The sequence below is a fragment of the Heterodontus francisci genome, chromosome 5, assembly GCF_036365525.1.
Source record: "Heterodontus francisci isolate sHetFra1 chromosome 5, sHetFra1.hap1, whole genome shotgun sequence".
NCBI lineage: Eukaryota > Metazoa > Chordata > Chondrichthyes > Heterodontiformes > Heterodontidae > Heterodontus > Heterodontus francisci.
The window spans coordinates 128,334,217-128,356,511 of record NC_090375.1 but is presented as its reverse complement, the minus strand read 5'-3'; the positions used below and the strand labels follow the sequence as shown (position 1 = coordinate 128,356,511).

The window sequence follows — 22,295 nt, the reverse complement described above, 5'->3', positions numbered from 1 at the left end:
GAGATTTATAGGGATGTACTCCTGATTTGGTTTAGTCCCTATAAGGGGTTAAAGTCATAAATCACTTCAATACTTCATCAGAAAAATATGTTTGATTGTACAATACTTTTAGAAATTTACTTAGTGAAGGATTTTCGGTTTTCTGGGTTGCACTATAAAATATACACCATGATTTCATTTCTATATGATGAAATATCTAGAAAAGCAAATGCATGATATTGTTCAGCTGCAGTTATGTTGATTTTACATCTGAAATTATTTTGGAGTTTAGACAGCTTTCATTATTACCACTAAAACATAGCTGTATCTATTTGCAACCATGGGAAAATAGATATTGAAGGCCTCAAAGGTTTCTATTCTAAGCTCCAAAACAACAAGTGAAACGTAACTGCATTCAGGATAAACCAAACTGCATTTTGTTTTTCATCAAAATGCAATATTCTATAATGGATAATAAAAGGAGTTGGGGTTTTGGTTGGGTTTTTGGATTCCTAATGGGCCTTTACAGCCACTCCAGGCACTGCTCCACACACCACTGACCACCTCCAGGCGCTTACCCATTGTCTCTCGAGATAAGGAGGCCAAAAGAAGAAAATGGGCTGTATATTGTTCACAAGATCCATCTAGTTCTGCAAAGTTCAAGGAGCCAACTAATTTCATCGAGGTCCCTGAGAATTTACGCAAAACACTTAATGAAAGACTGGGTCCCTAACTTTGCAGAACTTCCATGAATTAGTACAAAAATGCACCATGAACTTGAACTTGCAACCATGATGATACAAAAAGCCAGAAGTTATGAAGGAAAAGTATCCACATTCAACCATCCAGTAAAGCTCAAAAGTGAAACAAATGTTAGAATAAAAGAACATCCATTTATATAATGCCTCTCACATTTGCAGGATGTCCAAATGTACTTCACAGCTAATGAATTATTTTGACTTGTAGCCACTATTATGTTTGGCAGCCAATTGGCACATGCATGATCCTACAAACAGCAATGAGGTAAATGACCAGTTAATTTGTTTTTGGAGGTATTGACAAAGGGAATAAATATTGGTCACTGGTGTTCTTTGATTAGTACCATGGGATATTCTATGTCCACTTAAATAAGCAGACAAGTCTTGGTTAAGGTCTCATCCAAAATATGACATTTCTGAGAATGTAGCACACCCTTACTGAAATGTCAGCCTAGACTATGAGCTCAAATTCCAGTAGTCAAGCTTGAACCCATCACCTTTTAACTCTAGAGGTGGGAATGCTACCACTGGGCCACGTTCACACTGGGATTAGTTCCTGCAAGTAGATTTTTCCACATTCTTTGAAAGAAGTTACATTTCCATGGACTAATAAGAATTTTCATCATCCTCCAGGGTAAAATGATATACTGGGATGGATCTTACCCTCGGCGGAAGGGAATTCGCCACCGACTTTTACGTCGGTGGCAAACGCGCTTCCACCTAGCCCGGGGATCCATCCCGTATTTTATGGGTCCCCGGGCTTTAATTGTGCCGAGGCAGGACTTCCACCCACTTGAGGGAGGAGGTCCCGCCTCAGTGAGCTGCCAGCCAATTAGCGGGCTGGCAGCTCTTAGTCCCAGCAGCGCCACCGGGAGCGGTGGGGGTCTTGGGTCCCGGGGGTGGGTTGGGAGGCAGGGGCGGCCCTCAAATCGGGCACCCTGTGCCCGACTGCAATGGCATCCCCCACCCCCCCCGACACGAAAAGGCCGGCAGCTTTCGCTGGGCGGCCTTTCATGCCCCCAGCACGTCCGCTTGCCACAGGTAAAATACCTGTGGACGCGGGCGAGGGCCCTTAAGTGGCCGTTAAGTTGCCACTTAAGGGCCTCGATTGGTCTCTGGCAGGTGGGCCGTTTCCTCCCCCTGCCCGATCGCCGTAAAGTTCACCCGAGGTGGGAGCGGGTCGGGTAGGCCTCACGGGGCCTCCCACTCAACTTTACGCACCCCCACCCCATTATCCGACCCGCTGGGGCGGTGTAAAATTCAGCCCACTATTTGAGAAATTTGCACCTTAAACTTGAAAATGCTTAACCCTCTTCTTCTGAAACAGGCTTACATTTCCGTAAGCTTAGGTGACAGTAGTGAGAACCAAGCAACCTTTAACTGTACTAAAATATTACATTAAATCAATAAATTACAGCTCACAAACTTAAAACAATTACAAAAGCAAAGATCCAAGCCTCCACAGGTCAGAAAGAGAATGTTGGACAAGCAGTGATGGAATGTTTTATGTGCATGATGAGCTTTGAACTTCTTCCCAAAAATGTCTTCACTCACAATAAATAATCTAACATGCTTCCTCAAGAAACATAAGTGCAAAAGTGTTCAGGTGAGAACTTGCTCAGGGCCAAACTTTGTCCACAAAGATATTACTTGTAAAAACACGGAATATTTTCCTGGTGCCCTTTCATAAACCAACCACAATTCTATAGATTCCCACTGTTGTACCCACTAAAGCAGTTAAGAGGTAGAAGTAACAGCAATGTGCCCCTCAAAGACTCGAGTTCCTCATTTAGCAGCAATTGAAAGTACAATTACTGTTGTATTACACCCTGAAATGATCATAAAAACCACTTCGAGGAGGCTCAGTTGGAGCCTTTTAATTCAGACAATGTTTTTTTTCCTTCTGCGCTGACAATGGAAATTCTGCTGACCAAAGATTTGAGGTATGCTTCCAGAATGATGCCTGTATATATAGATACACAGTGGGGATCGAGGAATACCACAAAGGGTTCTGCAATATGGCGCAGCTAAAAGGATAGTAGAGAAGGTGTGGCATCTTCCTTTTCTGTGAGTAACAGCCTAAAGAATTGTAAGAGGGGTTACATGATTGAAGATCAGTGTTTGTAAAAATAAAGCAAAAGCATAAAGAAAATGCTTTGTTCCAACATGTATCAGTTGGCATAAATGATAAGACTATAACATTTTAGTGGAGTGTTATCCTGCTAGCTAAAAGAAAAAACAAAAGGATACATACTTCTTCCTGTGAACCTGTATATTTCTCCTGTGCAGTTTTCAACTCAGTCTTCAATTTTAGAATAATCTGATCTCTGTTTATGACCTGAGTATCCAAACAAAACAACGTGGGTATGAATAACAAGTACTTTAATTTGATAATACTAAATGGAATTATTCAAACTAGGATTAAAATATCAGTTACTATATTTTTTGACATCAGAATTCAATAGAGATTCAGTCCCATTAAAAATAAAAATATATACTGCTTACCTGTTTTGTTTATTGAAAAATGCAAATACAAGCATACATCCATAAAATGCACCACGTTTTAGCACTCTTGTTTAGTGCCAATATTCAGAAAAGGTTAGAAAAAGATCTGACAAAGAACATGGATTATAACATTTAAAATTAATTCCACTTTTTGTTTATCTTTCAAACTTGCAGTGACCCCGAGTTTAACATCCTACGTTAGTTTTCAAAGTACCATAGATCGCGGCGTATAAATCAACTTTTGAAGCCTCCAAATATTGTCCCAAAGATGGGGGTCAACTTTTACGCCAAGTATAAAAACGTGATCTGCCAGTGAGTGTATGGGTGGTCGTCATATTGAAATGTGAAAAAAACACCAGTAATTCATATTAAATCAATGTGGTATGATTTTTTTTGAATAAAGTAATTCTACAACGATACCTTAAACCACAATCAAAGCATTTTAAAACCTGCCAAAATTCATTGTCTTCGGCATCCAACGCAAAGAGTTCATCGAATTCATTCTGAATCACCTTTGGCTATGGCATCATCGTAATCCCACTCTGGACCAGAAGTTGCACTTTCAGTTTCATAATTATCTCTTCACAATAAAGCATCATCTTCTCCATCCATTGAATTGGATATTCCAAATTTTTTGAAAGATCTGATGACAGCTTGTGCACTAATAGCATCCCACGATTTGATGACAAAACCACACAAAACATCAAGCAGGGCAGCGTTCATATTTCCACACTTTGTGAAGGTTTTTCTCTATCAACCATCCACCTGTTTCATTCGGCGTGAACATGGCCCTTGAATGGCTTGTTGAGGCACAAATCCAAAGGGTGAACTACGAATGTTGGAACTCTGGTATAACTGCAATGTGGGTGTTATTTCTTTGCAGGCATCTCATTGGCTGTATGGGATCTGAACATGTCTCACACTAATAAGCTGCATTCTTTAAGCAGGCCACCGGGACACCTATTCCACACATAACTTCTCTCCATCCTCATCTATCCAAACATCGTCACGGACATGCAAAAAAACTCCTGCAGGGAACTTGATGTTCGTTATGGTTTTACATTTGAAAATTATCATAGGCTTTAATTTTGTTCCGTTGGCCATGCAGGCGAATATCACGGTGAATTTTGTCTTCTAGTGTCTTGTAGTTTTCACTAGAACTTTTCGTTTTAACTAGAACGGAGCCTTTCCACTCCACAGTTCGGTTGCTCAGCATATTGAAATTTATGGGCGTTTCATCCATGTTGCCAGTGTGGCATAATGGATACTCGTGTTTTTGTCACTATCTGATGAAGAATCGCCGGAAACAGGAAATTTTGGAACCGAGGTCTTTTGGTAGTCTCTGAGCAATCTTCGTCTTCTGGTGACAGTGTAACCATTCTGACGATTTTCAAGGACCCATTCCGAAACGTGCTTCTCAAGATCAGGGCACTGACTGGTCCCTGTTCACATGGCACATTTTCTCTTAGGCTCCCTAATACTTAGTTAGGGTTCCGCCAGGGATGCTCAGCTCCTGACTTCATTACAGCCTTGGTCCAAACATGGGCAGAAGAGCTGAACTCAAAAGATGAGATAAGAATGATTGCCCTTGATATGAAGGCAGACTTTGACCGAAGGTGGCATCAAGGAGCCCGAGCCAAATTGAAGTCAATGGGAATCAGAGGGGAAAACTCTTTGCTGGTTGGAATCCTACCTTGCACAAAAGGAAGATGGTTGTGGTTGTTGGAGGCCAATCATCTCAGGCCCAGGACATTATGGCAGGAGTTCCTCAGTATTAGAGAAATCTCCAAGCCTGTTTGTGAAGAAGACACTGAGACTAGGATGCTTTGGTGTCGATTGTTTATTGCTTGCCACAGAACTTACTTCTGCTCTCTAAGCAACACCACCAGCCAAGGCTGGCTGGCTCTTTATATATACACTCTTGAATACAATTAACTAATTAACACCCAACACCTGTTTACCCAATTATCTTGTACTACCAGGTATTTATCATCCATTAACAGAACTTCAGACCCTAACAGAGTCCCCCTTTTTTCTTTAAATTAAATACCTATATTGTTACAAGCAGGTGAGAAATGTGTCTCGGGGTCTTTTGCTGGTCTTCGCCTGGTCTTATTGTAACAGGGTTTAATTTTAAACAGTGTTTTGAGCTCCCCTTTGTGAATTCTTGCTCACAGCTTTTCAATTATAAGGCAAAGAAATGAGCACAAACGTGCTTTCTTTGGTTTAAAGAAAAGTGAAATTTATTAAATTTACTTAAACTCTAATACGGGTTCACACCGACAGATGTATGACATGCCCACGCTTGCATGCACACACGATATACACATGCAGATAGGGACAAAAAAAGATAAAGTGGAGCAGTTTGAGGCAATATCTTGTTACTGTGCTTCGCTCACCGTATAGACCTTTTGTAGGTAATTCTTCCTTATCGTTGGGGCCCAGTATTCTGCTTAAACCTTATTCACGTAGGAAATTTTTCTCTTTGAGGTTCACATGTCTTCACAAAATTCAGTTTCCTGAGAGATGACCAGGCAGACAAGAGAGGTGGTAATTCTTGCTTCAGTTCCAGGAGCACATGGCGTTCTGAGTTCAAATTCTTTTTTTCCAGTTTAAAACTCCGCCTGTTGGCCAGCAGATGGTCATGTGACCGACTGGTTTGACCAGGTCTCTGTATTGGGGCGGGGACTGGTTCCTTTGTTTCAATACTGTCTGGTACTATGCAACACCAGCCATTAACATGCTGTACATTCCCCCTTTAAAAAAAACTTAAAGAAAAAGCGATCTTATTGTAAAAAGTTTTTTCTACGTTTTCCTTACTTATAACACAAGACCGCCCTCTTTGAGGGCATCCAACAATTTTTTCGAACAAGCACCTCTCAGTAAAACAATCTGACAACTGATGACTTGCGCCAACCTATTTTATCTTGGAAATTTCTTTTCTTTCCAACATTGCTTTTATACTTGCGAGATCAATCCTCAACCTCTTTTCTGCAGCACCTTTTGTCTAGTGGACATTGTTCCAGAGAGAATGGTTATTTATGCAACATTTTATAGGAAAACTCTTCTCCGAATGCCCCTAATACAAGAGTTCCTTTAAAATACTCGATAAATACATACCCATATCTATTGCTTCTATCAGTGCAAGTGTCTCAGCAGTTAAGGCACTTTTAACTATCCTCTTTATTTTCTTTGACTCCCAGGTTAACGGACAACATTTATAATTTCTTCCCACCAAAAATATAACGAACACTGCTGCGCTCGAATATCCATCGGGAAGATTAGCATGTGAGGCGTCACTAAAAATGACCAATTTCATCTCTTCTGGGTCATCCAATGCTGAAAACTGGAGTGTACTATCATAACTCAATCTCTTCAATGTCTTATTTGTTTTCAGCACTTCCCTAACACTAGCATGTTTCAGCATGGTGCTCAATTCTAATACATTATAGCAAGCAACTGGCCTAGTTTGTGTGCACAACCAGTCCACCTGCCCAATGAAGTTCCTAAACTGGTCTACTTCTTTCTTGCAGAGCCTTCCTTTGTGAGGTTCTGGCCCGATTTATTGGGATCCTATTAACATTCTCTAGGTAAGATTGTTGATTTAGGGTTACCCCTAATATTCAACCCTGTATATTTAAAAGCTCTGGAAGCCCGACTTCCAATTTTAAATTCCTACGAAACTTTATCTGCCACAAATTTCTCAAATGCTTCAGATCCTCGCCACAGAAAATCGTCCACATGCATCAAGAAAATGCCTGCTAGTTTTTCTTCATAGTACCAATAAAACATTGCCGGATCCACCTTTAGTTGAATACAACCAGCTTTTAGTAGGACGGACCTAACTGAAATATACCACACCTTGGATGCATCATTTAGTCCATAAACACACTTGTTTAGCTTCCATAATTTCCCTTCTTTATCTCCAGCTTCATTTGGTGGCTTTGAAAATACTTCCCCATGAAATTTCTCCCCTTGCAAAAATACTGCTTTGATGTCAATGGACTTACATTCCCATGTGTGTCACTAAACAGGCTAGGAAAATCCTGAAACTTGCTTTTCCTGCTGTTGGGGAGTCCACTCTAACTTCCTGGTCGCCTGGACATTCCTCAAATGCCCGGAGCTACAAGTCTGGCCTTCGCTTTATATGTACCATCGGGAGGTACTTTCTCTGTACAGATCCAACTATTGGACAATGCTGGTTATCCTCTATCTGGCACATCCATGTATACACCAAACTCTCTTCAACTGTCAAGCTCTTTTTGCTTGGCATCCTTTATCAATTTACCATCTAACTTGTTAGTAGCCACTAGAGCTTCTCTATCATAAGGGCTCCTCGCGCCAGCTCTCTGGCCCTTACTCTAGTGAAACCACATCCCCTACTAGAGTTCCTATCCATTTCTGGATGACTACTACTCGACCTGTCCCTCCTACACTAGACACACGTTCGTGACCTTTTCCTTGGACTATGATCATCTTCAGGTCCACTGTCTGAACTTATGCTACGTTTTCTGCCTTCCATATTTTCACTTCTGCCAATCTATAGATCGGATATCCTGTCCCTTGTCTTGCACATTCAGCCAATGTTTGTATTTCCCGATGGCTTTTCGTGCCCTTCCTAGAATACATCATATCCCCGGTATTAAAATTCTTTTCTGATGGTGTGATCCGATACCTCAATGCTCTCCTGATTTTTTCTGAAACCTCCGCCTTAATAAATGTTCATCTCCCTGCATGCATGGCATTTAAATGTTCCGCAAAAACTGAACTAATTGTAGCCCCCTCTAAAGCCGGGGGATGATCCCACATTACCGAAGGTATTTTCGGATTCCTGCTATAAACTAATTGATATGGGCTGTAGCCCCCAACCATTTGAAGTGTGTTTTTCCACACATACTTCCCACGCTAGAGCAGTTGTCAATTTACAATTTGGCTGGTCTGCTAAAATTTTTCGGAGCATTTCGTCAATCACGGCATGATTTCTCACAAATCCCATTACCAAAAGGACTTTCTGCTGCCTTGTGCATTGCTACAATATTCATATTTTCAAATACTCCTGAACTCATCATTGGCAAATTCTCCTCCATTGTCAGTTAGAAACTTAGCCAGTGCTCCAAATCCTGTTCCTATCCACCTTTCCATCATCTTGTCCATTACTTTTTTTTTCTCTTTACTGTAAATTACCATCGACAGACTGAATCTAATCGCCATGTCTACAAAGTGTAGAATAAAAGTGTTTTTTTCTTTATCCCATACTTTCAAGTCCATTGTTATGGTTTTGATTAAAGTCCCTTGTTAATGGGAGACTCACTATGGGTCACGATGGCATCTTCCTGTATTTTTTTTTGAAAACAGATATCACATTTGCCACTGATATCTTCAATAAGTTTAGTGTAGTCATCATCTATTTGCCCTGCATCTAACAGAACCTCCAACCTAGGACAAGATGGATCTGCAAACAGTCGATTTAGTTTTGAAATAATTTTCCTTTTCTCCTTTAAATCCCTACCCCCGGATGCCATTAATACTTCAACATCCTGCTTAGAGATGTTAGGCCTTGTTAAAGGAATACAATAATGTCACAACTATGTAAGCCGCAAAGCTACAGATTTCCCAAAGCCTTATCATGTTCATGTCCAATTTCATCAGAGCCACTTTCATTGATGATTTAGTTAACAGCAAAGGTATATCACTGGATACTACATCTGAACTAATAAAATGGTTTACCCCTGCTATTCTACACAGAATTACCACTTTTTTCAGTGATTGCAACTTGTTGTCATCACTAAACCTGAAACAGGTGGAACTGTCATATTCTTTGACCTCGATTTCAGTCTTCCTCACTTAAAGAATCCATGTAACACCTTAACCAGTCCACTCTACATACTGTGGACGTACATCCACTGTCTAGTACTGCACAATTGAATGAATCTGCGACAAGGACACTCATTACTGGACTGAAGCTTCTCGTGACCAGTACAATTTCTTCGGTTTGATCAGTAGCGTCATCCTCGCCTTCTGAACCTTCCACGTCATGTGGCATCTCAAAAACCCCCTTATCCCTTTTTGGACAATGCAACGCATAGTGATACTTTGAGTCACTTCGGAAACACCTGTTAACCACCCCTTGGTTATTCATGGGGTTCATCCTTCTGCTATAATTACCCAATTCCTGTGGCTGTTATAGCTACCAAAAGGATCTCTATCCTCATTTGTTTTGTGTGTGTTTCTCCTTTCGTACTGACATTTGAGCTACACACTTGAACAGCCTCAAAATGCTGCTAGCATTGTATCCTCCACCTTCGGTGTCACCGCTAGAGAGCCCATCTCTGCCATGAAAGCGCCTGGAAAGGAATATTTTTCCCAAAAAATGTTTTAAGGGCATCAGACATCTGATTAAACAGCATATCTTTTTCATTAAATCTAACGCCAGTTAATACCAAGAGCCTATTCATGTTCAATATCCTAGCACAATCCAACAATTTGAAGGCAAGCACTAATCTATAAATTTCTGAGCAGAATCACTGCAACCTTGCATATAGTCGGTTAAACTCCATAATATATTCTTCCATAGAAGAACCATCCATTTTTCTACATTTATCAAAGTCCAACCACACCTCATAGGCACTCAATAAGTCACCTTTCATATAAATTTTATCCATATATTTCAAGAATTTGTCCAAACCTTCATCATCCAAACAATGAGCCTCTAGCTCCGAGAACACTGCCCCTGATCATGCTTTTGGCAGGAAGTGAAAGTGCAAGGGATATTCCTTGCTTCCTTCTAGGTAAAGACGTAACCCGTGTCCATGCAGCAACCTCATTCTTCTATTGATCACAAGGTTCAGCTTCATAAAACAGCGGAGGAAAATCATATCTCGACACATTACACTTGGTTTCAGTCATCTTTCCTCAAGAAAAAACTCCAAATACAGCTTTCACAAAAAAAAACTCCAATTCTAATCTCCTGTCTCAAAACAAATCTTAGTCTCCAGTCTTCACTTTCAGGCAACCATTCTCTGCTACCAATGTTAGAAAAATCTCCAAGCCTGTTTGTGAAGAAGACACAGAAACTGGGATGCTTTTGTATAGATTGTTTATTGCTTGCCACAGAACCTACTTCTGCTCTCTAAGCAATACCACCAACCAGTGTTGGCTGGCTCTTTATATATACACACTTGAATACAATTAACTAATTAACACCCAACACCTGTTCACCCCATTATCTTGAACTACCAGGTGTTTATCATCCATTAACAGAACTTCAGACCATAACAGTACTGTCCTAGGCCCAAGCATCTTCAGCTGCTTCATCAATGATCTTCCCTACATCATAAGGTCAGAAGTAGGAATGTTCACTGATGATTATACGATGTTCAGTACCATTCACAACTCCTCCAATGCTGAAGTAGTCCATGTACATATGCAGCAAGCCCTGGACAACATTCAGGCTTGGGCTGATAAGTGGCAAGTAACATTCATGCCACACAAGTGCCAGGAAATGACCATCTCCAACAAGATAGAATCCAACCTTCCAACGTTCAAAGGCATTACCATTGCTGAAGCCCCACCATAACATCCTGGGGGTTACCATTGAACAGAAACTGAACTGAAGCAGCATATAAATGCCGTGGCCAGAAGAGCAGGTCAGAGACTGGGAATTCTGCAGCGAATACCCCACCTCCTGACTCCCCAAACCCTGTCTGCCATGTACAATGCATAAGTCAGGAATGGGATGGAATACTCTCCACTTGCCTGGATGGCTGTGGTTCCAACAACACTCAGGAAGTTCAACACAATCCAGGAAAAAGCAGCCTGCTTGATTGGCACCTCATCGTTCACCTTAAACACTCACTCCCTCCTCCACCGATGCACAGTGGCAGCAGTGTGTACTATATACAAGATGCACTGCAGCAGCTCACCACGCTTCCTTCGGCAGCACCTTCCAAACCCACGACCTCTTTCACCTAGAAGGACAAGGGCAACAGACGCGTGGGAACACTATCATCTGCAAATTCACACCAGTCTGTTGCCCTTGTCCTTCTAGGTGAAAGAGGTCGTGGGTTTGGAAGGTGCTGCCGAAGGAAGCGTGGTGAGCTGCTGCAGTGCATCTTGTAAATAGTACACACCGCTGCCACTGTGCATCGGTGGAGGAGGGAGTGAGTGTTTAAGATGATGGATGAGGTGCCAATCAAGCAGGCTGCTTTTTCCTGGATTGTGTTGAACTTCCTGAGTGTTGTTGGAACCGCAGAAGGACAAGGGCAACAGAGGCGTGGGAACACTACCATCTGCAAATTCACACCAGTCTGTTGCCCTTGTCCTTCTAGTGGGAACACTACTATCTGCAAGTCCCCACCCAAGTCACACACCATCCTGACTTGGAAATATATTTCTGTTCCTTCACTGTCGCTGGATCAAAACCCTGGAACTCCCTCCCTAACAACACTATGGGTGTCCCTGCACTCGATGGACTGCAGCTGTGCAAGGTGGCGTCTCACCACCACCTTCTCAAGGGAAATTAGGGATGGGCAACAAATGCTGGCTTTGTTAGTGACACCCACATCCCATGAAATGAATTTTAAAAAATCTTTGATTCTCGCACCAGTTTATCACTAACACTGAATTTCCTCACTGCAGCAATTATTTGACAAGTTAGCAAATGTTATGACTTTTAGCTCAAAACTAGTTTCATACTTTATTTGTTTTGCGGGAGGACCCATTTATCTTTGGCATTTGCCATGCCGGGTTTGCTCTGTGCAGGCATATCTGAAACTCGCGCACATCTTCTCAACACAGCCCATATCGCCTGCTTGATCCCTTGAGCCCAATCATAAGGTGCATTTGTGGGGCAAAAAATTGAGGCTGACTATTAATGTGAGTATAGGATTTCGTGGTTGAAAAGGGGGGTTGACTAATATGCCATGTGTGTGCAAAAATATGATTTCTGGGGCCGGAAAAATGGGGTTGTCGTATACGCCAGGTCGATTTATATGCCCGATCTATGGTACATATGTTATTGATACATTTCAGAGCATTTGAATGCAAGTTGAATTAAATTGTATAACTATTGTTTGAGAAAACACTAATACAATATAAATGAAAGTTAGTAGTACAACTAATGTAACTGTAAGTTTGAAAATAAAATTAAGATGGAAGAAATAATGTAGCAAATGTTTGTATCATTAATCAGCACGTTCGGTTTGTAGCGCACAAGCTGTATGAAGGACAATGCAAATTCAATATTTGAGGTGCATTAAGTAACTGAATGTTTATTTGTTGAATTTGATCAATTCTTATGGGTATCAAGTGCCAGGTAAAGTTTAATTTAAAGTCAAAAGACTTTAGATTCCATATAGCTGTTTGACTGCATGCAGCAATAAAAGCTTAATTATATTTCCTATTTTATCTTTTCTGACTCTAACCTTGAAGACCTGACCTTGTAACTAGTAAGGTTAAGTAGAACTGAATACTCTCCCCTGTCACTAACACTAGTTTGCTCTGTAGATGAGTCAACAAGAACTTCAGCAGTGTAGGATAATCTGCCAAGAAGAATGAGAACAGATCAAAGGAGTAGATAAGCTATAATGTTGGCATTACAATTTATAACGAATACTGATCACCTTAACTTTATTTGGTTACCAGTTACTTAAAATCCTTTACATTTTAATAATGGTAAGACAACTTAAACTTCTTAATTCGTAAAATCACAATCCAAATATTAACAAAAATATGCAAAGAGTGACAACAAAAATTTAGGCTTGTATTGACATCTCTAATATACCTCTTGTTGAGCAGTTCTATGTTTCTCAGTAATTATTGCCATCTCTTGTTCTATTTTCTGCTTCTCAGTGTTGAGCTTGCTGACATCCTGGGAATGCTGTGTTATTTGGTCTGTCAACTTCACAGCTTCTTCTTCTAGCTTCTGCATGAGCTTTTCTCTGTGGAGGAACTGAGATCAGAGCTGAAAGCTTCAGCCATTATTTCAAATCATTTTCATCATGTCCTTGAGTTCTAACACCTAATACAATTTCCTATGTGAATATATTTGTGTGAGCAATTCAGATTTACAGTCATCCATAATACATTATTCACAGCAGATGTAGCTGTCGTTTTTCAAATTAAGTTTTCCACATATCAATATTCTTAGTTCACAGTCAGGATACAAAGCTTTTGTAGATCTCTGGAAGGTTCTGATGACACATTAAAACTGTATTGCATCATTCTGTCATGTGAACATTCACTTTGATGGTTCAATACATAATGACACCACATCATTTCTTTTCAATTCTTCATAACTTTTAAAATTCAATAGGGCCAATTCTTGTCTTCAGGTCTAAGTCACTTCTGAATGGTTTAGAAATTCTTCCTGAAAGGTCAGTTGTAAATAGCACTCAATTCTCCAGTATCATATTATTGATAGCACCAGGTAAAGATTCAGACGAGTCTAGGGAGTACACTAGTGTTGTACAAATAAAATTGTATGTGAATCAAACTTATAATAAAGGTGATATTTAAAGGGAGGTGTCAGAAAGGATAACAAAAATTCTGAAAACTTCAGAAGGATCTCAAAAGGGATCCTAACCCATTAGCAGCCTTTAACAAACAGCTGATTAAGTGGCAGGTAAAAATGAAGGAAAATGGAACCTGAAGTACAATTACGCTGCAGACAAGTGGTGGTGCAGCCCAGCACCTGACCATCTGATTTATGGCTGCCAAGTGGAGGTGATGTTGTAACGACTGCTTAGCAAAGAACACTGCCCTCTGCACCACTCTGCAGTACTATTCCCATAGGTCAGCTCTACTGCATGCCTACCATGGAATATTAGTCACATATCAAGCCAAGCTGACCACGACAGTTTCTCAGTCAGAAAGTGCACTGGATGACATCTTGATAAAGGGGTTTGTGGCATGCTGCTAATGTCTGCTGGCAGCATGTACAGCAGGTCATAGAGTCATTTATGGCACAAGAGGCGGCGATTCGGCCCATCAAGTACATGCCAGCTATCCATGGAGCTATCCAGTCAGTCCTACTCCACTGTTCAATCCCTGCAGCCCTCCAAGTTTATTTCCTTTAAGTGGCCATCCAATTTCCTCATGAAGTCATTGATTGTCTCCACTTCCACCACCCTTATGGGCAGCGAGTTCCAGGTCATTACCACCCGCGAATAAAAATAGTTCTTCCTAATATTCCCCCTGCAGCTCTTGCCCAAAACTTTCAATCTGTGTCCCCTAATCCTTGTACCATGAGTTAATGGGAACAGTTTTTCCTTGTCTAACGTATCTAAAAGCCTTTCATAATCTCGTACACTTCTATTAAACCTCCCCTCAATCTCCTTTGTTCTAAGGAGAACAAATCCAGCTTTTCCAACCTAACCTTGTAACTAAAACCCCCATCCCTGGAACAATTCTGGAAAATCTCCTCTGCACCCTCTCAAGAACCCTCACATTCTTCCTAAAGTGTGGTGACCAGAACTGGGCACAATACTCCAGTTGGAGCCTAACCAGAGCTTTATAAAAGTTCAGTATAACTTTCCTACTTTTGTACTCAATGCCTCTATTTATGAAGCCCAAGATCCCATATCCTTTGCTAATTACTCTCTCAATATGTCCTGCCACCTTCAAAGATTGATGCACATGCACCTCCAGGTCCCTCTGTTCCTGCACACTCTTTAGAACTGTGCCCTTAAGCTTCTCCTTATTCCTTCTACAAAATGCATCTCCTCACACTTGTCAGTGTTAAATTCCATCTGCCACCACTCTGCCCATTCTGCTAGCCTATCAATGTCCTGTTCCAGGCAGTTCATATCATCCCCATTGTTTGGCATTCCTCCAAGTTTGGTGTCATCGGCAAATTTTGAGATTCTACTCCATATTCCAAGATCCAAGAACAAAGAACAGTACAGCACAGGAACAGGCCATTCGGCCCTCCAAGCCTGCGCCGATTTTGATGCCTGCCGAAACTAACACCTTCTGCACTTCCGGGGCCCATATCCCTCTATTCCCTTCCTATTCACATATTTGTCAAGATGCCTCTTAAACGTCGCTATCGTATCTGCTTCCACCACCTCCCCTGGCAGCAAGTTCCAGGCACTCACCACCTTCTGTGTAAAAAACTTGCCTCGCACATCCCCTCTAAACTTTGCCCCTCGCACCTTAAACCTATGTCCCCTAGTAACTGACTCTTACACCCTAGGAAAAAGCTTCTGACTATCCACTCTGTCCATGCCGCTCATAACTTTGTAAATCTCTATCATGTCGCCCCTCCACCTCCGTCGTTCCAGTGAAAACAATCCGAGTTTTTCCAACCTCGCCTCATAGCTAATGCCCTCCAGACCAGGCAACATCCTGGTAAACCTCCTCTGTACCCTCTCCAAAGCCTCCACGTCCTTCTGGTAGTGTGGCGACCAGAATTGCACGCAATATTCTAAGTGTGGCCGAACTAAGGTTCTGTACAACTGCAACATGACAAGATCCAAGTCATTTATATATAGCAAAGAAAGTAGTGGTCCCATCACTGACCCTTGGAGAACACCACTGTCTATCATCCTCCAGTCTGAAAAACAACCATTTACTGCAATCCACTGTTTTCTGTCCTTAAGCCAATTTCTTATCCAATTGGACACTGACCCTCCTATTCCATGAGCCTCAGTTTTGTGAACCAGCCTTTAATGTGGTACCTTATCAAATGCTTTCTAGACTTTCTAAGTTTGTTCCTTGACTTTCTGCGCCTGGTCTAAACCTGATGATACAATGCTCACTCTTACCCAAGTGGTCCCCCACAGACACTTGGTTCACTTGGCCCATCTCACTTCCCAGCACCAGATTCAGCAACGCCTGCTTTCTGATGAAAGGTCACTGACCTGAAACGTTAACTCTGCTTCTGTCCCCAGAGATGCTGCCAGACCTGCTGAGCATTTCCAGCAATTTTTGTTTTTATTTCAGATTTCCAGCATCTGCAGTATTTTGCTTTTATATTATTATGCCTGCCTTCTAGTTAGGCTGAGAATATACAGATCAAGGAAGTTCTCCTGAACACATTTCAGAAATTCCTCCCTCTCCTCACCCTTTTCTCTAAAATTATCCTAATTGATAGTTGGGTAATTAATGCTCCCCAACATCACCACTCTATAGTTCTTGCACATCTCTGATTTTGCTGCAGATTTTCACCTCTATCTCTCTCACACTATTTGGAGGCCTTGGAATCCACCTAGTAGCATGATCATATCCTTTTTGCTTCTTAACTCTAACCAAATGGATTCTGTCCTTGCCCCCTCAGGGACATCTTCCCTTTTTCACACTGCAATGTCTTCCTTAATTAGTACTGGCACCCCACCTTCCTTTTCTCCTTCTCTATCATTCCTAAGCATAAGCAATGATGCTAATTACCAGCACTTTGCACTGTCACTAGAATGCTTGCTACCCACCAGAGTATTAACGGGAATCACCAATGCTAGCATCGATGAAGCTTGGAAGTCACCGAGCTTAATCATCAATGAAGCAGCAGAAGTATCAATTGGTAAAGGTGGAGCCCGCAACAAGGGCTGGTTTGAGATCTACTCAGCTGAGATATCTGTCATTGATGCAGCAAACAAAGCCTACATGATGCACAACATAAACCCAACAGCTAAGACAGCCATGCAAAGGTCAGGGAGTTACTGCGTAAACAAACACATAACTCATGTCAAGAAATCCAAATTGCATGTGACAAACTAAATCTACGAGCCATGCATGAAGGGATCAAGAGGGCGCTTGGCCTTGCCATCACAAAAGTTGCTCCCCTGAAGTTGGCATACGGTGAAGTACTCACCGACAGAAGTAAACAGATATCTCGCTGAAAACTACTGTGAGCTGTACTTCTGTGAGTCGGACATCTCGCAGTCTGTGATTGACGCTCTCCCGCCACTTCCTATCATGGATGAGTCAGATAAAGAACACTCATCACTGAAGCTCGAGAAGGTCATAGACCACGTAGCGAACAGAAGGGCACTCAACAAGGACGAAATCCCAGCCGAACTGCTCAAGCACTGAAAATCCCATCTTTTGCCACGCTTTTATGACCTTCACCTTCTCTTCTGGAAAGTAGGCTATGCTCCACAGGAGATGCGTGACGCCAAAATCATCACAATATACAAAAACAAAGGCAACAGAGGAGCCTGCAACAACTACAGGGGCATCTCACTCCTTAACATCATGGGAAAAGTCTTTGCTAGGGTCATACTTAATAGACTCCATTTATTTGCAGATTGAGGGTACCCAGAAGCACAGTGCAGGTTCCGTGCCAGCAGATCTACTGTGGACATGATCTTCCCCATAAGCCAGCTACAAATGAAGTGTTCTTTTGGGCCTCCTTATCTCGAGAGACAATGGATACGCGCCTGGAGGTGGTCAGTGGTTTGTGAAGCAGCGCCTGGAGTGGCTATAAAGGCCAATTCTGGAGTGACAGGCTCTTCCACAGGTGCTGCAGAGAAATTTGTTTGTTGGGGCTGTTGCACAGTTGGCTCTCCCCTTGCGCCTCTGTCTTTTTTCCTGCCAACTACTAAGTCTCTTCGACTCGCCACAATTTAGCCCTGTCTTTATGGCTGCCCGCCAGCTCTGGCGAATGCTGGCAACTGACTCCCACGACTTGTGATCAATGTCACACGATTTCATGTCGCGTTTGCAGACGTCTTTATAACGGAGACATGGACGGCTGGTGGGTCTGATACCAGTGGCGAGCTCGCTGTACAATGTGTCTTTGGGGATCCTGCCATCTTCCATGCGGCTCACATGGCCAAGCCATCTCAAGCGCCGCTGACTCAGTAGTGTGTATAAGCTGGGGATGTTGGCCGCTTCAAGGACTTCTGTGTTGGAGATATAGTCCTGCCACCTGATGCCAAGTATTCTCCGAAGGCAGCGAAGATGGAATGAATTGAGACGTCGCTCTTGGCTGGCATACGTTGTCCAGGCCTCGCTGCCGTAGAGCAAGGTATTGAGGACACAGGCCTGATACGCTCGGACTTTTGTGTTCCGTGTCAGTGTGCCATTTTCCCACACTCTCTTGGCCAGTCTGAACATAGCAGTGGAAGCCTTACCCATGCGCTTGTTGATTTCTGCATCTAGAGACAGGTTACTGGTGATAGTTGAGCCTAGGTAGGTGAACTCTTGAACCACTTCCAGAGCGTGGTCGCCAATATTGATGGATGGAGCATTTCTGACATCCTGCCCCATGATGTTCGTTTTCTTGAGGCTGATGGTTAGGCCAAATTCATTGCAGGCAGACGCAAACCTGTCGATGAGACTCTGCAGGCATTCTTCAGTGTGAGATGTTAAAGCAGCATCGTCAGCAAAGAGGAGTTCTCTGATGAGGACTTTCCGTACTTTGGACTTCGCTCTTAGACGGGCAAGGTTGAACAACCTGCCCCCTGATCTTGTGTGGAGGAAAATTCCTTCTTCAGAGGATTTGAACGCATGTGAAAGCAGCAGGGAGAAGAAAATCCCAAAAAGTGTGGGTGCGAGAACACAGCCCTGTTTCACACCACTCAGGATAGGAAAGGGCTCTGATGAGGAGCCACCATGTTGAATTGTGCCTTTCATATTGTCATGGAATGAGGTGATGATACTTAGTAGCTTTGGTGGACATCCGATCTTTTCCAGTAGTCTGAAGAGACCACGTCTGCTGACGAGGTCAAAGGCTTTGGTGAGATCAATGAAAGCAATGTAGAGGGGCATCTGTTGTTCACGGCATTTCTCCTGTATCTGACGAAGGGAGAACAGCATGTCAATAGTCGATCTCTCTGCACGAAAGCCACACTGTGCCTCAGGGTAGACGCGCTCGGCCAGCTTCTGGAGCCTGTTCAGAGCGACTCGAGCAAAGACTTTCCCCACTATGCTGAGCAGGGAGATTCCACGGTAGTTGTTGCAGTCACCGCGGTCACCTTTGTTTTTATAGAGGGTGATGATGTTGGCATCGCGCATGTCCTGGGGTACTGCTCCCTCGTCCCAGCACAGGCATAGCAGTTCATGTAGTGCTGAGAGTATAGCAGGCTTGGCACTCTTGATTATTTCAGGGGTAATGCTGTCCTTCCCAGGGGCTTTTCCGCTGGCTAGGGAATCAATGGCATCACTGAGTTCCGATTTGGTTGGCTGTATGTCCAGCTCATCCATGACTGGTAGAGGCTGGGCTGCATTGAGGGCAGTCTCAGTGACAGCATTCTCCCTGGAGTACAGTTCTAGGTAGTGCTCAACCCAGCGGTCCATCTGTTTGCGTTGGTCAGTGATTATGTCCCCCGATTTAGATTTGAGGGGGGTGATCTTCTTGATGGTTGGCCCAAGAGCTCTCTTCATGCCATCATACATTCCTCTGATGTTTCCGGTGTCTGAGGCCAGCTGAATATGGCTGCATAGGTGTTGCCAGTAGTCGTTTGCGCAACGCCTAGCTGTTCTTTGTGCAGTAGGGAAGAGAGTATACCCCTTTACCTTACTTCCTAGATCTCACTGTGGCATTCGACACCATCAGCAGAGCAGGGCTCTACAAGACTTTGGGAAAACTTGGCTGTCCACTGAAGCTCCTCGGTCTCATCCGCTCTTTCCATGACAACATATGCTGCACTGCACAGTTTGATGGCTCCACTTCCAACAGTTTCGGAATGAAGAATGGAGTGAAATAGGTCTGTGTCCCAGCCCCCATTCTGTTTGCATCCATATTGCAGATATGGAAGGAGTCTACGTGCACACTCGGTCAGATGGCAAGCTCTACAATCTATCAAGGCCGAAACCAAAGGCAAAAACACTTTGTGTCCTGATCAGAGAATTTCTCTACCCTGATGATGCAATGCTAGTCGCTCACATGGAAATTCAGCTAAAAAGCCTCATGGACTGTCTCTCCCATGCTTGTAACTTGTTCTCCTTGACTATAAGCTTCAAGTAAACCATGATCATGGGACAAGTTGTTGCATCTCTGCTCCTGATCACATGAAAAAAACACCCCACTGGAAGTGGTTAGCAAATTCTGCTACCTTGGGTCCACAGTGACAGACAATCTGTCCTTTGATGCAGAGCTCGATACATGCCTTTGGCCGACATGTGAAATGCTCATGGGATGACACTGAGCTGACCCTCAGGATCAAGCTGATAGTTTATAAGGCCTGTGTTCTCAACACCTTTCTGTATGGCTGTGAAACATGGGCGACTTACAGCCACAAGGGAAAGAAGCTCAATAATTTCCATCTTTGCTGTCTGCAGCGCATTATGGGTATACCCTGGCAGGACAAAATCAAGTATGCGACAGTCCACTCAAAGGCAGAGCTCCTGAGTGTGTTGGCACTAACCAAACAGAGGCAGCTTCGGTGGATCAGACATATCCACAAGATGGAAGATGGTTGCATACCCAAGGACCTCTATGGTGAGGTAGTAAGGGCCAGAGGACTAGTGGGGTACCCAAAGCTCCACTTCAAGGATGCTTGCAAGCATGACATGCAGACTCTAAATGTCAACTATCAGACCTGGGAGTCACTAGCGGGCAATACAGGGAAATGGCGACACATTCTGTGCACTGGCATGCACTACCACAACGACCAGTAGGAAAAGGCGCCAATGCCGCAAACAACTCACAATGTGGCACATGTGGCAGAAGCTGCCTTTCAAGGATTGGCCTTCACAGCCATCAGCAAAGGTGCACCAAGAGAAGACACCCCATCTAAATGGATTGTTTGCTGCACGTCCATCATCTTTCATAGATGGAAGGATGTCAACCAACTTTTCCTGAGCACTTTATATCCTTGTATATTAAGCAGTCAGTCCTTGCCATTTTAAGCCACTTTTCCGTTATTGCCACTGGATCATATTCCCATATTGCTATTTGTGCTTGTAGCTCACAAACTTTATGCGTTTACACACATGCAGATGCAGGTAGAGGTAGATTATGATGTCAACCAGAGTGCAATGCTGATTTGATGCCAGTGCTGCCATTATCCTGCGCCATGCTCCAGCCAATGTTCTCTCCCAACCTCTCACAGCTGAACGTGTGTTCAAGGCATGAAGGAGGTCCTTCCCTGCCCCCAGAAGCTTAAAAGGGATCATAAACTATTTACAGGTTAATTGCTGGATTACTTTTTCTGGCTGCAGTGGGTGAGGGCACAATTCTCTATGTTTTTTGGATTTTTCCTATACTTGTCAAAAGTTTCAACAGTCTACTGGTGCTGAAGTACTGTTTTGGTCATTTAAAAACTTGTGTTGAAACCAGTTGCTTTCAGAGATGGGTGACCTGGTAAGCCTTCCTCTTGAAATTGAGCATGATTGGAAGAATGAAGAGAGGCCACACAGAACAGGATAGACTGCTAGAAGAGGAGGAGGAGGAACAAGGGTCCTCAGCAGGAGGTCATATTGCTCGAGATATAAGCAACATTTCCCAGTTTTCCTTACACTGCTGCATAACAGAGGACACAAAGGTTCTCTATACAAAGAAAGACAGTTTCATCTCATTCCTTCTTGCCAGAGTCAAAACAGGGTGTGAACACAAGGGTTCGCTCAGATTTTCATTTAATTTGGAAATGGGATGTGGGAGTCCCTGGCATGGCCAGTATTTATTGCTCATCATTAATTGCTCGAGAAGGTGGTGGTGAGCTGTCTTCTTGAATCGCTGAAGTCCGTGTGATGTAGGTACACCTACAGTGCTGTGTTCCAGGGAGTTCCAGGATTTTGACTCAGCGGCTATGAAGAATTGGTGATATATTTCCAAGTCAGGATGGTGCGTGACTTGGAGTGAACTTGGCGGTGATGTCCCATGGACCAGCTACCCTTATTCTCCTAGGTGGTAGAGGTCATGGGTTTGGAAGGTACTGTCAAAGAAGCCATCATGAACGCTGTAGTGCATCTTGTAAATCTTACACACTGTAGTCACAGTGCCCCAGTTATGAAGGGAGTGGATGTATAAGGTGGGGAATAGTGTTCCAATCAAGCCAGTTGCTTTGTTCAGAATGGTATCAAGCTTCTAGAGCATTGTTGGAGCTGCACTCATTCAGGCAAGTGGAGAGTACTTCATCGCACTCCTGACTTGTGCCTTGTAGATGGGGGAAA

At 43.0% G+C, this 22,295-nt stretch overlaps 1 protein-coding gene across 7 annotated transcripts in view; it reads right to left on the bottom strand.

Moving 5' to 3' along the window:
• LOC137370043 (polyamine-modulated factor 1-binding protein 1-like) overlaps window positions 1–22,295 on the bottom strand; it is a 719,669-nt gene that overhangs the window by 365,715 nt on the left and 331,659 nt on the right. For all 7 annotated transcript variants that reach the window (XR_010975068.1, XM_068032077.1, XM_068032078.1 and 4 more), the window contains 2 exons: window positions 13,024–13,191; window positions 2,992–3,075 (listed from right to left, as the gene is read on the bottom strand). Coding sequence is in view for 6 of the 7 variants with exons in the window: in XM_068032077.1 (XP_067888178.1) it covers window positions 2,992–3,075; window positions 13,024–13,191 (252 nt within the window). In the remaining variant the exon portion in view is untranslated. The remainder of the gene's footprint in view (window positions 1–2,991; window positions 3,076–13,023; window positions 13,192–22,295) is intronic.